Genomic DNA, 15,577 nt, shown 5'->3' with positions numbered 1-15,577 from the left:
TCGGAGAGAAAGTGCGGCAAAGTCTTCTTAAAACGCAACAGGTGGTTGCCTGTCAGACGGGAAATCCCAAGTTACTGACAGCAGCAGAGTTATTAATGGCCTACGTGAGGAGAGCAAACTAGTTACAGACACATCGAGCTCGACAATTTAAGCTGAGATCTGATCAGAGTCAGGGGGGTGGGGGGGGGGGCAATCTAGCCGAATTGTTCTGAGACACAAACCATTAAAAGCTGCTGTCAGCAACCCTTGAGAAAAAAAACTCTGACTTCATTGAAGCCTACTTGTGACAATAAGCAATTATTATTATAATAAAAGGATGTATTTTATATATATAAATAAATAAATAAAACAAAACCGCTTTTGATTGATGGTCACGAGACAGGAACCAAATTGAAATGATAAGAAAAAAAAAATTCAACATGGCGGACGCCATGGGAAGGATATGATGGGGAGGGGGAGGGGGTGCAGGGGAGATTCATCAGGATGTTGCCTGGGATGTAAAGCTTTATCTAGGAAGAGAGACTGGGTTGGTACTTGATGGACAGCATTGATACAACGGGCCGAAGGGCCTGTTTCTGGGCTGTACGACTCTATGACTAAGGCATGTTTTCCGTCTCCAGGAGATGGGTTGCCCTTTTGAAAAGCAATGGGGTGGGGAAATCTTCATTTTGGGAATTACTTTTTAAAATTTGGTTCAACATTTCCGCAATCTCTAAAGTCAGTCTGGTGAAACTCTTCTTTGCTGGGTCCCTCACTAAACAGGTAGCACAGGTGCATCAAGAGTTAAGGAACCAAGGTGGATGGGAGTTACGACACAGAGCAGCCGCGATCAAATAGAAAGGCAGAACACATTAGACGGGCCAAAGGGCCCACGCCAACGTTCCTACAATAATACAGGAGTGAGGATTTGGAAACAAGTGGAGGCTGCCCCTCAAGGCTGGAGACAGAACAGAACAAAGAAGAGGAGATTTATTCAAAACGGAGCCAATCCCCAATAGGAACAGCAACAAGGGAGAGAGGGAATAAATAAACCCACAGCCGTAAGGCAACAATGGAATTTGGCCAGGATATAGGTTAGGTCAAGATGCATCAGTGAACCTTAGAAATGTGAAGTGACCCATGACGAAACAGTGAAAATTCACACCCATTTACTCGGCTGGATAACTATCTAGAGAATTTCGCTGGTTGAAGATTAAATTTGAGGGAGAGAGAGAGAGACAAAAAAAAAAGACATTAGAGGAAAACGTGTCTGTACGGTTTATGTCTGTACCTGCTGTTATTTATCGTCTACAAGCTTTTTTTTTTATAAAGCTCTTTCACAATTTCTTTCCCCAGTGGCAACATCACAAGACACGAGGTACTGTCTGCCCTTGCATAACAGAAAGACAAAGTTACTGACCTGACCCAGAGATGCAAACAGGTCAGAGCTCCCAAAACAAAAAGGCAAAAAAACCCAAGTCAAAATATCACTACATTTTCCGAAACCACGGCCAAGGACAGTTTACATTTCAGCCTGCTGATCACAACTGATAACTCGGGGGCTACAAGCACATCATTCCGAAGGCCAAACGGTTTGTATATTTCATGAGAAAAATGATCAGGGAGGAGGAGATTCCCGCAAAGTAAGTGATTAAAGATGGACAGGGAAAGAAAGGGGGATTTTAAAAAGGCCCCGCACAACAGGTTAACATTCACAAGTGGCATCTGTAATTCAATAATTAAATCCTCGCTCCTCTTTCTATTTTCTAAATGGGGTTGACAGCCGACACTGCTAGAGTTCTCTTTACTACAGGTTGCGGGAAGGGACAAGACCACACAAAAAAAAACAACGCAACCAGAAGCAAGGAACATAAACCAACTTAATCCCCAAAAGGCTGTTAAAACCAAGCCCCCTCTAATCAATCGCCACAATGGAGAAAACGTACGGAGATCACCATCGGCCCGACTTCCAATCATTAGCATCCGTGACGGGACAAAACAGACCCTCCAGGGTGGAACAACTGGACTGGCTTGTGATTAATACTGTGGTTTTAAAGAGAGACCACGAGAGGCCTTTTCTTGGGTGGTGGGGCCGTTAGCCTCCCCTCCCCAGCCCCAGCACACATGAAGTCTCAATTCTCTTTGAGACACATAAAGAGCCCATGCCTGAAGCGTTCTGCTTTGCAAATGCATTGCCGGCAAGTTCGCAACAACAGCAGAGGTGCTCCTTGATTGCCCATAATTCCAACCCTAGCAATGGTTCATCAAACAAGCTGATTGAATAGCTGCCTGCTTAATGACAGCCCAACAGTTGTATTCAGCCAGATTCAAGGGAGCAATTACCTTGAAAATGGGGGTCGCAGGCCTAACTCATTTGCCTTAATTGAATTCCAATATCTCCCTCCAGCTGCCATGGTCTGCCTCTTGGCCTCTCAACTCCCACGTAAAAGGAAAGCTAATCAAACTATGACTTCTTTATTCTCAAGCCCCCTATACATCTTGCATCACCTGGAGGAAAAGATAAAACCTTTAAGAAAAAAAAACATCAAGAGCACTTCAGGAAGACCGGAAGGTATCGATTCCATTATCCTCAGGCATCAGACTAAGCATCTTAAGGCAGTCGATCAATTTATGCATCTGGGAAGAAAGGCCAAACAAAATGATGTGCCCACGGCCTTCGACGGGGCCTAAATGGATTTGATGCACGATAGTTTCCGTCTCAATTATTTCCAGGCTCCTATCTCCTTGAAACGGTGGCGTTTTAAAAACCCGACCCACCCCCCGATGCCACACTCACTGACTGACACACAAGTCTTTTCATGTCAAATATCTCCAATCGCAGCAATGTCACATCGCATCCAAAGCAGTAATTAGACGTGCTAAACACTAATTTAACCCAATTAATTTCTATAGCGGCTCACATCAAAAATACAACATTGTCAGAGCCAATTGTGCAGTCGCAGCTTGAAAGGAGGGTGAACGGCAACTCTTTAATGAAGGCACCAGACAAGCGATCAGGTTTTTTTTTTAAAAAGTGGTAATTTGAGGCGCAGCCGAAGCTGCCAAGCGACCTTTTTAGTACCCCGTCCGCTCCCCGACACTATAATTTCCAACTTGTCACAAATTGCAAGGCCTCAGAGGTCAGATGACCTTTAATGACCCAAGTCAAAGGAGTTATGAACCTGCTCCCTCGCTGAGCTTAGTCGTGCTTGCATTGGGTGACTAACTGCTGAGGGAACAACTGGAACCATGTTTCCAATCTCATTCATCTACTCCAAATCACTGCCAGCACCATGACTCGCTCTCGCTTCCCCCCACACACCCCCGAAGGTGGCCAACGATCCGGGTTAAAATGTCATTCACCTTTACTGAGCAACACTAAAATGTCTTGGGCGCTTCCCCGCTATGGGGGGGGGGGCTGGACTTTCAAGAGGGGGTAACTCTCGAGCCTATTTGCCTCTTGAAATTGGAGTCACTCCTAGACGATGCGTCGATGAATGTTTCAAACAACGTTCTTAAGCATGAATCATTATAAATGGGTTTCAAAGAGAGATGGGGGGGGGGGGGGGGGGGAGAAGAGAGAGAGAGAGAGAGAGAGGAGAGAGAGAGAGAGGAGAGAGAGAGAGAGAGAGAGAGAGAGAGAGAGAAAGAGAGAGAAAGAGAGAGAAAGAGAGAGAAAGAGAACATGCTCGTATATCCATGTTCAGCTGAAACATGTAGTGGGGATGTCACTGGACTAAGATATCCAGAGGCTCTGGGAAAATGGTTTTGAATCCCATCGCGGCAGCTGGTGGCATTTTAAATTCTTCCTTTGTGGAGACACGGAAAACTCTCCCTAAATTGTGGTTAAAAACCCATCAGGTTCTCTAATACCGTCTAGGGAAGGAAATCTATCGTCTTTGCTTTCTGAAATGGCCGAGCAAGCCACTCAGTTCAAGGACAATTAGGGATGGGCAACAAATGCTGAGCGTGTCAGCGATGCCCAGATCCCACAACACAGTAAAGAAAAATAAAGTTAAGACCCTTCGGGGAGAAGGGGCAAAATACAAGCCCAGCTTTCCCAACCTCCACACAGATCGCAATAAAGTCACTATTTTGAGCAACATTAGAAAAAAAAATGACGCACTCTTATACAGCCAGCATCAGGCCATGGTTTGTACCAAACATCTCAAAAGCAGCTTGTGCAAATTAACTAGGTTTTGAGAGTGGAGTGGGCCAAACCACTTTCACCACATTCAACTTTTACTCTGCGCTTGGCTGGTTAAGAGGCGGCGGGGGCAAGGAGGCTGTATTCCGCTCGAGAGATCGAGTCCTGCCCAGAGGCACTGAGGATTAAAGCAAGTGAGAGAAACAGGAAGGGAGAGAGTTTTTATAACAATGGCACGGTCCGAACCCACATAACCAGGAAGCTCTTGTTGGGACACTCACATGATTACATTCATATGGCCTTAACACCGTGAACGATTTTATTTCTGCAGATAAGCCGCACATGGTTATTGCTGGCAGGAGGGGATTATGTGGTTCAGATTATTTGTTCATTAAAGGCCGCCTTCGATAAAGATCATTAAGGCACCACCGTCCTTTCAACAAGTGGACTGTAAACTTCACTCTTGAATCGTGTTAAGTAATAAGAAGAGGGTGTACACACTGTGAGGGGCAGATTGGGAACTCCACGTACCCCGATGATCGAATTCAGCTCCGTCATAGTCACCTGCTTGGCACGTTCGACAGCTTGTGCCACTTGCTGTTGATGCTGTGGGGCGGGGGGGGGGGGGGTGAGGAGGGAAGAAATACATTTTTTTAAAAGCCGTCCCGTGCAGCTTAAACTTACAAAAGAATTGCAAAGCCACCATTTTCCAAAAAGGTTTGACACTCGGGTAGTTGAATACAACATGATGTGCGCTAGATTTAATCTGCCACTGAAAACCAAGATTAAGTCGCTCCAGAATGTGCAAAGTCAAAACCATACGCAATGTCCCTCTGCATGTCGTGGCCAAATGGAGTCGAGGTTGGGGCGAGAATCACCGCCCCCCCCCCCCCCGGTCAATCATGCCAATAACCAGTTATGTGTGGGATTGATTTCATCCACCACTATTAAGTATCCTCCACTGATTGCGTTTTGCCAAGAAATAATCCTGCTTTAATCGAAAGACTTTGCTGTCGTTAAGTGATAAATTTGGAGATTTTGTTGTACAATCACCAAGTCCCACCTCGTGACCAACTCATTGGATTTACCAATCTGTCCCTTTTACATCTGGGGATATCAGGGAAGCTGAATTGGGAGTCCCTTCATCACCCACAAGACCAACCCCGCACAAAAACAACACGTTGAAGGGTTTCACAGCAGCTTTTTAACATTGTTGCCACGAGTGAACACCCACCATTCGCCCAATCCCACATTGATCCCACAGAATCTGGCAATGCTGCCTCCTGCGCAGCAGTAGGAATAGCAAGGGACGCTGGGAAGACTTTCAGCCTCCTCTTCCCCTTGCTTCCCCCATGGGAGAGGTAACCACCAAGATTGGAGCTGGGATGTGACAAGAGTCACATCGAGGAACCACCACCACTCTATCAATAGCAACATCGCCAATCAGCAGTGGTCGACCCTGGGTCAGGATGGGGCAATAGGTCATGAGACTCCAGTCGTTGGAAGTCAGTTGAAGCCTGTTTCACACCCAGGAAAAACATTAGAGTTGCAGTCTTTAGGGGTGAAATGTCACTCCTCAAAAAGACTTGCAGGCAGTCAATTGAAATTTAAGACTGAAGTGAATGGATATTTGTTGGGCAAGGGGTATCAAAGAACATGGATAAAAGGTGGGTAAATAGAGTCAAGGTGCAGATCAGCCACGGCGGAAGGAAGAGAAGATCAAAACAGGTTGGAGGGGCTGACTGTTCAGCTCTGGTTCCTGCATTCTCGAGTAGGCCTTGTAACAGACAATGGCCTAGTGGTAATATCGCTGGACTGGCGACCCAGAGTAATGCTCTGGGAACCCGGGTTCGAATCCCTCCACAGGTGGTGGTCTGGAATGAAAAAGGTCCAAAAGTTGGCCAACGAAAGCATTGTTGATTGATTGCCGTTAAAAACCCATCACTAGTGCGCTCTAGGGAATGGAATTCGCAGCCCGTACTCAGCACTGCCCTCTGGAATGGCCGCAGAAAACCACTCCGTTCAAGGGCATAGAATTTACGGTGCAGAAGGAGGCCATTTGGCCCATCGAGTCTGCACCTGAAATACCAACCCACTTAAGCCCACACTATCCCCGTAACCCAGTAACCCCACCTAACCTTTTTGGACACTAAGGGCAATTTATCCTGGCCAATCCACCTAACCTGCACACCTTTGGACTTGTGGGAGGAAACCGGAGCACCCGGAGGAAACCCACGCAGACACGGGGGAGAAAGTGCAGACTCCACACAGACAGTGGCCCGAGGCGGGAATCGAACATGGGACGCTGGCGCTGTGAAGCAACAGTGCTACTCATTGTGCTACCGTGCTGGGGGGGGGGCAATTAGGGAAGGGCAATAAATGCAGGCCCAGCCAGAGATGCCCATATCCCATCAATGAATAAACACGCCGTTTTTGCATCAACCATCGAGCGGAAAGTTCCCACAGATTTCTTCCTAAGTCGGGCAACATCACATAAGTGGGTTAAAGAAGAGGTTAATCATAGTTCCCACTGCTACTTGAATCTGGATAACTACAGCTCCCAGTCCTCTTCAAATAGCGGGTACATTAACAGAGAGGACAAGGCCAATGTTGGAGGGGGGGGGGGGGGGTTCCCAGTGGGATTGTGCATACATTTCATATTTCTGGAGGGGGGAAAGGAGGCAGAAAGGATATTTCTTGGTGCCCAGGTACGTTTAGACGACAAAATGGACACACAAGAATCTTTTAAGCTTGTACACTCACACAGCATTAAATAGCAAAATAACTACAGGATTGAGCAGGATCACTTACCTCTTGTGAAAGAAAAGGCATGATTTGTGCCAAGATAGTGTTTAGCCTTTTCGCAATCTCAGTCTGAAAAGGAGGCAAAAGAAACAAGAAAACAAACTTTAAATTAGTATTAGAGGAAAAATCTCGTCACACAAAACTGGGAGAATGCGAAACACACGGGGCTGTACCTTCGTCAAGAGAGTCAGCACTAGACTGACACTCCGAGAACATCACTCGCACTCCGTGGCCATCTCCCCCGACCTTCCGACCCAGGCGGGGCGAGATACAGGCAGTGCATCAAGAGGCCCAGTGTCAAAATCCAAAGCAGAGGGGGACTGAAGGAGGAAGTGCTTCCATTATAACAGCAGGTGGGTTTAAAGGTCTTAATGAAGCTGACCGGCCAGGGAGAACGCAAGTGTCTACGGGGAGTGGATTTGAGCTGGTGGGGGGGGGGGGGGGGGGGGGGGGGGGGGGGCGCACACTCTCTCGTAGAAGGCTGCAAATGCAAAGTAAATGGAGGTGACTGGTAACACCATTATATCCCAAGTACCTATGGTTCAGGTATTGTGAAAATGTTGACAATGTTTGAAGCTACCAATAGAATTGATCTCACTGAATGGTGCAAACTCGATGGGCTGAATGGCCTACTTCTGCTCCTCCGCCTTAGGGTCTAAGCAGGAGAGAGAGAGAGAGATACTGAATTACCTACTCTTGTTCCAACATTCAAGCGTCTCATATCCATGAACAAAGATCTGAATACGCAGGTTGTTACATACACCCTCCCACCCTCTCAATTTAGAATGGAACCCAACCCTGGATTCAACTCACCCCCTCTCCATTCTATACTAGGATGCCCAATCTCAATAACAGTGTTACAATTGGTTCCACACCAAGGTGCAACTCCTCATACGCAAGCAGCAGCATTTTACAACACTAAAGCTTCGGCCATTTCACTCCTCCAATCTGCTCCACCATTCAACAAGATCAGATGTGCAGAGTCTAACCCTCGGCAAAAACCCATTTCTTCTATAGCCATCAGGTTTCAGCCTTTAGGCTCCAGCAGAACCACCTAAAAACGGCAGTGCCCTGGATGGTAGGCCAGTGGCCATGGAGACAGACCTGCTTAATCACTCGCTGGCATTGGAGTTCTTCTCCGCCTCATTCTCTCATGGCAACGACAACAGGAGGGATTCAAGATTGCTTTATTCAATTAAGAAACCTGGAAATGGGATTAGATTTTACATAACGCCTCAACAAAGCACTGATGGGCACCCAGAGTACAGCTCAAGTCCCCTAAAAATCAACAGTTTCTCTTCTTTTTCCGTTAGATTAAACATGCAATTCTCCAATGTGAATTACGCACACATCGTTATAAGAACATATGAACTAGGAGCAGGAGTCGGCCATCTGGCCCCTCGAGCCTGCTCCGCCATTCAAAGAAATCATGGCTGATCTTTTGTGGACTCAGCTCCACTTTCCGGCCCGAACACCATAACCCTTAATCCCTTTATTCTTCAAAAAACTATCTTTATCATAAAAAAATTTAATGAAGGAGCCTCAACTGCTTCACTGGGCAAGCAATTCCATAGATTCACAACCCTTTGGGTGAAGAAGTTCCTCCTAAACTCAGTCCTAAATCTACTTCCCCTTATTTTGAGGCTATGCCCCCTAGTTCTGCTTTCACCCACCAGTGGAAACAACCTGCCCGCCTCTATCCTATCTATTCCCTTCATAATTTAATACGTTTAAATCATGGAATTTGGTTGCATGACAACACTTTACGTTAACAATATCCCTTACTGGTGGTCCTAATAGACAGCATGAGCTTATAAAACATTAACCTGGATGATGCGAAACTATATCACTGCTGAACACGTTCCTCATACAACATCATGAATTTCACAAGTACTTGTACACAGGGTAGTCGCCAACTGCCCTCGCAGTTCAAAAGGATTATTCCTCTCCATTCCAGTACACAGACATCTATTAACGTTTCATTGAAAGACAGAAACGGCAAGGCATTTGTTCCTTTCTCCTCCTTCACTAAACCTCTGTGTAATCTTTGATGTTAAACAGCTGTCAAAATGGCTTCTGGTCCAACTACAACACTCTCTGCACCCACCACTGCCAAAGCCTTTGGGGGGGGGGGGGGGGGGGGGGGGGGGGCAGCCACATCTGTAATTGCACACCGACATCAAAATATCCAAACATGGCCGTTGACAGACGGCTAGTGCTCTACATAATTTTGAGACCCCGAAAAAGAAAAGAGCGTGAGTGAGATGACAAAATACAGGGAACTGAGGGGGAAAAAAAAGTGTCCACTCGAGTTAGCACTGCTGCTTTAGGTTGCAGATATATTTAACAAGTTTCCACACGCCACCGTTGCTGAATGGTAGAAGGCGTCCACCAGGATGTGATGTCACGCCTCCACCAGGATGTGATGTCACCCCTCCACCCGGATGTGATGTCACCCCTCCACCCGGATGTGATGTCACCCCTCCACCCGGATGTGATGTCACCCCTCCACCCGGATGTGATGTCACCCAAAGTAAATTGGCCTAACTTGGGTGACGGGCAATTCTCAAACAACAGCTGACGCAAGCTTAGCCCTGCCATGTACCGACACACCAACACCTGGCCAACGGTATTCACCACATAAAAAGGGCGCAGGTGGCCAGGGCCACTCAATCAGCTGTTAAACTTTGACAAGGAGGTGGGCGGGTGAAGATGAGAGAGTTCAGAAACGCTAAAATTAAACTCGTTAGCGAGGCTGTGCACAAATGCGATTCGGTCAGAGCGTCAATGCCAGGAAATTCCCACCCTCCACGTTTGCCTTTGGCCGTTTCTTTCTGTTCAGGGGAATTAAACTAGAATCCACGGTCTGCATGGAATTCAACCTCAAGCCACAAAGCTGATGGTTTAAATCCCACTCCAGAGGAGAGTGGAGTATATAATCCAGGCTGACCCTCCCAGTGCCAGTACCAAGGGAGTGCTACACGATCAGAGGTAAAATGCTAATCTGAGGTCCAATCTGCCCTCATAAAAGGTGGACACACAAGATTCCAAGTCTGAGTGAAAGACCAGTGGGGCCTCTACCCAAGTCCCCAACTGCAGGTTGACTGGTCAGTTATTTCATTGCTGTTAAGTTTTATAAATCACAAGAAGACTTGCGTTAACACTGCAATGAAGTTACTGTGAAAATCCCCGAGTCGCCACATTCCGGTGCCTGTTCGGGTACACGGAGGGAGAATTCAGAATGTCCAATTCACCTAACAGAACATCTTTCGGGACTGTGGGAAGAAACTGGAGGAAACCCACGCAGACACGGGGAGAGCATGCAGACTCCGCACAGAGTGACCCAAGCCGGGAATCGAACCTGGGACCCTGGAGTTGAGGCAGCAGTGCTAACCACTGTGCTACCGTGCCGCCCACACATTTAAGGGGGAACCCATATATCGAGCACCCAATCATACAATTTCACAAGATCCCAAAAGGAAGCAAAAATAGAATTCAAATTCTCTTCTCGTGCCTGGTGATGCACTCTGGCAGACTTTTGTGTGACAGGCCGCTCGTCTGTCGCCAGGGGCTTACAGCTTGAGGGGCGCCACTCCACATCAAGCGTGTCTGACCTGACGTCTCTCCCACTCTTACCGTCAGACATCGACACGTTTGAAAGGATTTGCAGGTTGTTACTCAACCGGTTTGGCCGCGTTACGCAGGAACTTTCCTTGGCCAGAACTTGGCTCAGAGGCAGGGACCCTACCCACTGCACAAGACCTTCTTAAAAATAGAATAAAAGAGTATAGAGCAATGCATTGTTCAAGAAACTATGCCATTGATACACAAAGTGTAACACTTTAACCCCAAAGCAACTCTGATATTTTATTTTGAGATTATTCACGTATTCCACATTGTCCTTGTCCTCACTCCATCATTAGCATCACATCTTGGGTTAGCAAGTCCCCATAATTATTAATATGCTCACCAAATTCTTCAACCTTTCAACACTCGCTCCTCCTTTAGACCACCTGCAACACCCAGCAGTTTGAAGCTCTTGGCCATTTCTCCCAGCATTCCTGGGTGCCCATCATGTTCTTAGGATAGGCGTAACTGGACAAGAAACGAGAGGGGGCCACATAGCCCCTTGATCCTTCTCCGCCATTCACTCGAAGGTCACGGTTGATCTTCTGCTTCAATTCCAGTTTGCTACCCTTCCCCACATCCCTGGGCTCCCGTCGTATCCTAAAATCTATCCAGCACAGCCTTGAATATACTCAGCGGCCAAGCGCCCACGCCACTGGATAGAGAATTCCAAAGGCACACAAACCCAGAATGAAAGAATTTATCCTCATCTCAGCCCTAACCACGACCTTTTCCCGACAGCGTGACCATAGTTCTCGACTCGGCCTCTCATGTCTACCCTGTCACGTTTTCATGGATAAAGTGCTGCTTTTGTTTTCAAAAAAAACTTTAGGATCTGCATCAATGCAATTTATTATCATTGTTTGGTACTCCCACAGCCAACAACAGTTCAATAAAAGAAATCAACAGAGTCAGTCTGGTTATAATCCGGAATGCACGGATCAGAAAGGACGACGGGAGATTCGATGGTAACTTGCAAAAGGGACGCGCAAGGCATACAGCGCGGAGTCAATAAGACTGGCTCCCCAATGATATTTGACCTCAAAAGGTTAACTTGCCTCTTCTTTCCACAGCTGCCAACCCAACTTGTTCAAGCATGTCCGACATTCCTCTTTGCTTTTTTTTTTAATTTAGATGCAGTTAATAAAGAAACTTCAGATCTTAAGCTAAAGTCTGCCGTTTGAAGTCCCTTACCACACAATGGAACGGCCAGAAATAGAATGTGTTTAGCAATGAGATTCGACTGAATGAAGACAGGAGAGTGTGTAAATTAACTCTTCATTTCTTCTGTACTCTAGCCCGGTCACTACACCGTGGGGTTAGGGTCCCGGTTCAATTCTGGCCTCAGGGGACTGAGTGTGGGCGAGTGGGAGTGGGCGAGAGAGAGTGAGCAAGTGTGAGAGAGTGTGCGGAGTCTGTACGTTCTCCCCATATCTGCGTGGGTTTCCTCTGGATGCTCCGGTTTCCTCCCACAGTTCAAAGATGTGTAGGTTAGGTGGATTGGCCATGATAAATTGCCCCCTAGTGTCCAAAAGGTTAGGTGGGGTTATTGGGATGGGGTGGAGGCATGGGCTTAAGTAGAGCATTCTTTCCAAGTGAGGGTGCATACTTAATGGGCCGAATGGCCTGTTTCTGCACTGTAAATGCTATGATTCTACACCACAGAGAGGCACCGGGAACAGGCCGGAGAGCCTCGTGTCATCGGATTAGGTCATGCCCGGACTACCCACCACAATGAACAAACACCCCCCCCCCTCGCCTCAAGGAAATAGTTTCCATTTATCATCTTAAACTTTCTCAGTCTTCTATATGCAATGCAGCAGTAGCAATATCTGCTTTCGTTTTTCTATAAATTTAGAGTACCCAATTATTTTATTTTCCTCATTTAAGGTGCAATTTAGCATGGCCAATCCACCTCCGCTGCACATCTTTGGGTTGTGGGGGTGAAACCCACGCAGACACGGGGAGAATGTGCGAACTCCACACGGACAGTGACCCAGGGCCAGGATCGAACCCGGGTCCCTCAGCTCAGTGAGGCAGCAGTGCTAACCACTGCACCACCCCTGGATATTTGTTAATTCACGGTTGAGGCTATGTCAATTTTCAGATTCTACAGACTCAAACAAGAGGGAGCTATTTATGTTAATCAATCTGAAAATTAAGGGCCCTAGAGTTTCTTTTGAAGCTGTCAATTAAAAATTACATGGCCGTGGGTTAGCACTGCTGCCTCACGGCGCTGAGGTCCCAGGTTCGATCCCGGCCCTGGGTCACTGTCCGTGTGGAGTTTGCACATTCTCCCCGTGCTTGCGTGGGTTTCGCCCCCACAACCCAAAAGATGTGCAGAGTAGGTGGATTGGCTACGCTAAATTGCCCCTTAATTGGAAAAAATGAATTGGGCACTCTAAATTTAAAAAAAAATTACATGGCCACTTGACTCTTTTCTTGGATGTATCTCAGTTGCGATTCACCAAGTCACCAGGCCCTTTCACACAGAGGGACAATTGACAATTTAAATGGAGCCTCACCTCTCCATTGTCCCGAATGGTTTTGTCATTAGTTTAAAATTCCATCCTCCAGGTACAAACCTGCCTTCCCTGTAAAGGGAGAGAATGCCAGGCCAGAGAGAATGTAACCAGCAAGCATCCTCAATCAGCCAATGACATTGCCCCATTGGGTGGAACAGAGCAGCAAGGGAAATCCACAGCACTGCCCCAGATAGGTCACCCCACGTTCAGACCCTCAAAAGGATGAAGCTGCATTAATGTAGCGTCTTTCATGAGCTCAGGACAATCCAAAATGCTTTACAGCCACTGAAACTCTTGCTCAAATTGTCACTGTTGCAATGTGGGAAACATGACTGCCAATTTGTGCACAGCAAGCTCCCACAAACAAAGGTATTGCCACTTGCACACGAGGCGACATCTGGAGACCACCATTACAAACAGCTACTAATAAATCCAATAGGGAATTCAAGATAAGCTTTTTCACCCAGAGAGGGCGGCGGGGAAGAGAAAGAGAGGATACAGAGAGAGAGAGGGGATACAGAGAGAGAGAGAGAGGATACAGAGAGAGAGAGAGAGAGAGAGAGAGAGAGAGAGAGAGAGAGGAGAGGAGGGGAGAGAGAGCTCGAGACGAGAGAGAGAGAGAGAGAGGATGACAGAGAGAGAGAGAGAGAGAGGATACAGAGAGGAGAGAGAGAGAGAGGATACAGAGATTGAGGAGGGATGAGAGAGAGAGGATGAGAGAGAGAGAGAGAGAGAGAGAGAGAAGAGGAGAGGGGTGAGAGAGAAGAGAGAGGAGAGAGAGAGAGAAGTGAAAACAGCGAGAGGAGAGAGAGAGAGAGAGAGAGAGAGAGAGAGAGGAGAGCGAGAGCGCTTGGATAGAGAGAGCGCAAGGATAGAGAGAGAGAGAGAGCGATGGTAGAAAGAGAGGGGATAGAGAGAGAGAGAGAGCGAGGATAGAGAGAGAGAGCGCGAGGATAGAGAGAGCGTGCGAGGATAGAGAGAGAGCGTGAGGATAGAGAGAGAGCATAGAGAGAGAGAGCGCACGAGGATAGAGAGAGAGAGAGAGAGGATAGAGAGAGAGCGAGCGCGAGGATAGAGAGAGAGCGAGGATAGAGAGAGAGCGAGGATAGAGAGAGAGCGAGGATAGAGAGAGAGAGCGAGGATAGAGAGAGAGAGAGCGCGCGAGGATAGAGAGAGCGCGAGGATAGAGAGAGAGAGCGAGGATAGAGAGAGAGCGAGGATAGAGAGAGAGCGAGGATAGAGAGAGAGCGAGGATAGAGAGAGAGCGAGGATAGAGAGAGAGCGAGGATAGAGAGAGAGCGAGGATAGAGAGAGAGCGAGGATAGAGAGAGAGAGGATAGAGAGAGAGAGGATAGAGAGACAGAGAGGATAGAGAGAGAGAGGATAGAGAGAGAGAGAGAGCGCGAGGATAGAGAGAGAGAGCGCGAGGATAGAGAGAGAGAGCGAGGATAGATAGATAGAGAGAGAGAGAGAGCGCGAGGATAGAGAAAGAGAGAGAGAGAGAGGATGGAGAGAGAGAGAGAGAGAGAGAGAGAGAAAAAGAGAGAGCGCGAGGATAGAGAGAGAGAGGATAGAGCGAGGGAGAGAGAGAGAGAGAGAGAGAGAGAGAGGGGAGCGAGAATGGAACTCACTAGCGCAGGGAGTAGTGGAGGCAAATTGCACAGTAAACAAAGTGCCAACGATGGTGTCATCACTGGCCCAACGAAACAACCAACCACCTCAGGCCCCCACAGATTGCGGCATCAATAATCTCCATTATGGGATTGCAAAACCCAGACGGATGCCAACAGCAGTGCCGGGGGTGGAGAATCACAGGTGGCGATCCTCCCTCATTTCTTTTTCCATGAGTGGTCAGAAGGAGCAAAATGAACAATTACTGGCCAAACACTTGCTTGTTTTCATTAGTGAATTGCTGAAGGTCTTCCGTCGACGCCCCATTCAGAGGTGTTGCAATCCCTTTCAATTGGCCCAAGATGCATCCGGAACAACAAAAATCACCGAAACCTCACCTAACACGTCAAACCTCTCGAGATCACATTCCTTTTTGACTGGGAACGAGGGGGCTGTGGTTTATCCTCCCCGCCCTACCCCCACCCCACATTTTCAATTCCCTAATGTTCTGAGCACAGGTGTAACTGCAGTTTCAGAGTCATCACATGCTGCAACAACTCCTGCTCATCACGCTCAAGTAACCCTGCTGAACTTGCACTTCCATTTCTAAAGATTGACGGGATTTCTGGCAGGCACGAGGTATCACAAGACGAAGGTGGGCAAACAAAGTTTAAGATTCCGATTCAACCCAGTGCTTGGAGGGGCTAGGTGGCAGGCGCCCACATTCCCCCCTCCAACAGTCCCAATCTGCCAGGTGTAAATCAAAGCAAAACACTGCAAGACGCTTGAAATCGAACACAAGAACAGACAATCCTGGATAAACTCAGCAAGTCTGGCAGCATCTACGGAGAAAGAGTTGCAAGTCCGCATGATTCTTCTTCAC

At 47.5% G+C, this 15,577-nt stretch overlaps 1 protein-coding gene across 1 annotated transcript in view; it reads right to left on the bottom strand.

Moving 5' to 3' along the window:
* Positions 1–497: 497 nt before the first annotated feature.
* Positions 498–15,577, bottom strand: part of LOC119974708 (transducin-like enhancer protein 3-B) — a 34,094-nt gene continuing 19,014 nt past the window's right edge. The window contains exons 5-7 of the mRNA XM_038813850.1: positions 6,938–7,000; positions 4,628–4,732; positions 498–1,369 (exon numbers count right to left, since the gene is read on the bottom strand). Coding sequence (XP_038669778.1) covers positions 1,304–1,369; positions 4,628–4,732; positions 6,938–7,000 — 234 coding nt within the window. The 3' untranslated portion in view covers positions 498–1,303. The remainder of the gene's footprint in view (positions 1,370–4,627; positions 4,733–6,937; positions 7,001–15,577) is intronic.

The sequence above is a fragment of the Scyliorhinus canicula genome, chromosome 12, assembly GCF_902713615.1.
Source record: "Scyliorhinus canicula chromosome 12, sScyCan1.1, whole genome shotgun sequence".
NCBI classification, from domain to species: domain Eukaryota; kingdom Metazoa; phylum Chordata; class Chondrichthyes; order Carcharhiniformes; family Scyliorhinidae; genus Scyliorhinus; species Scyliorhinus canicula.
This window is presented reverse-complemented; position numbering and strand designations above follow the sequence as displayed.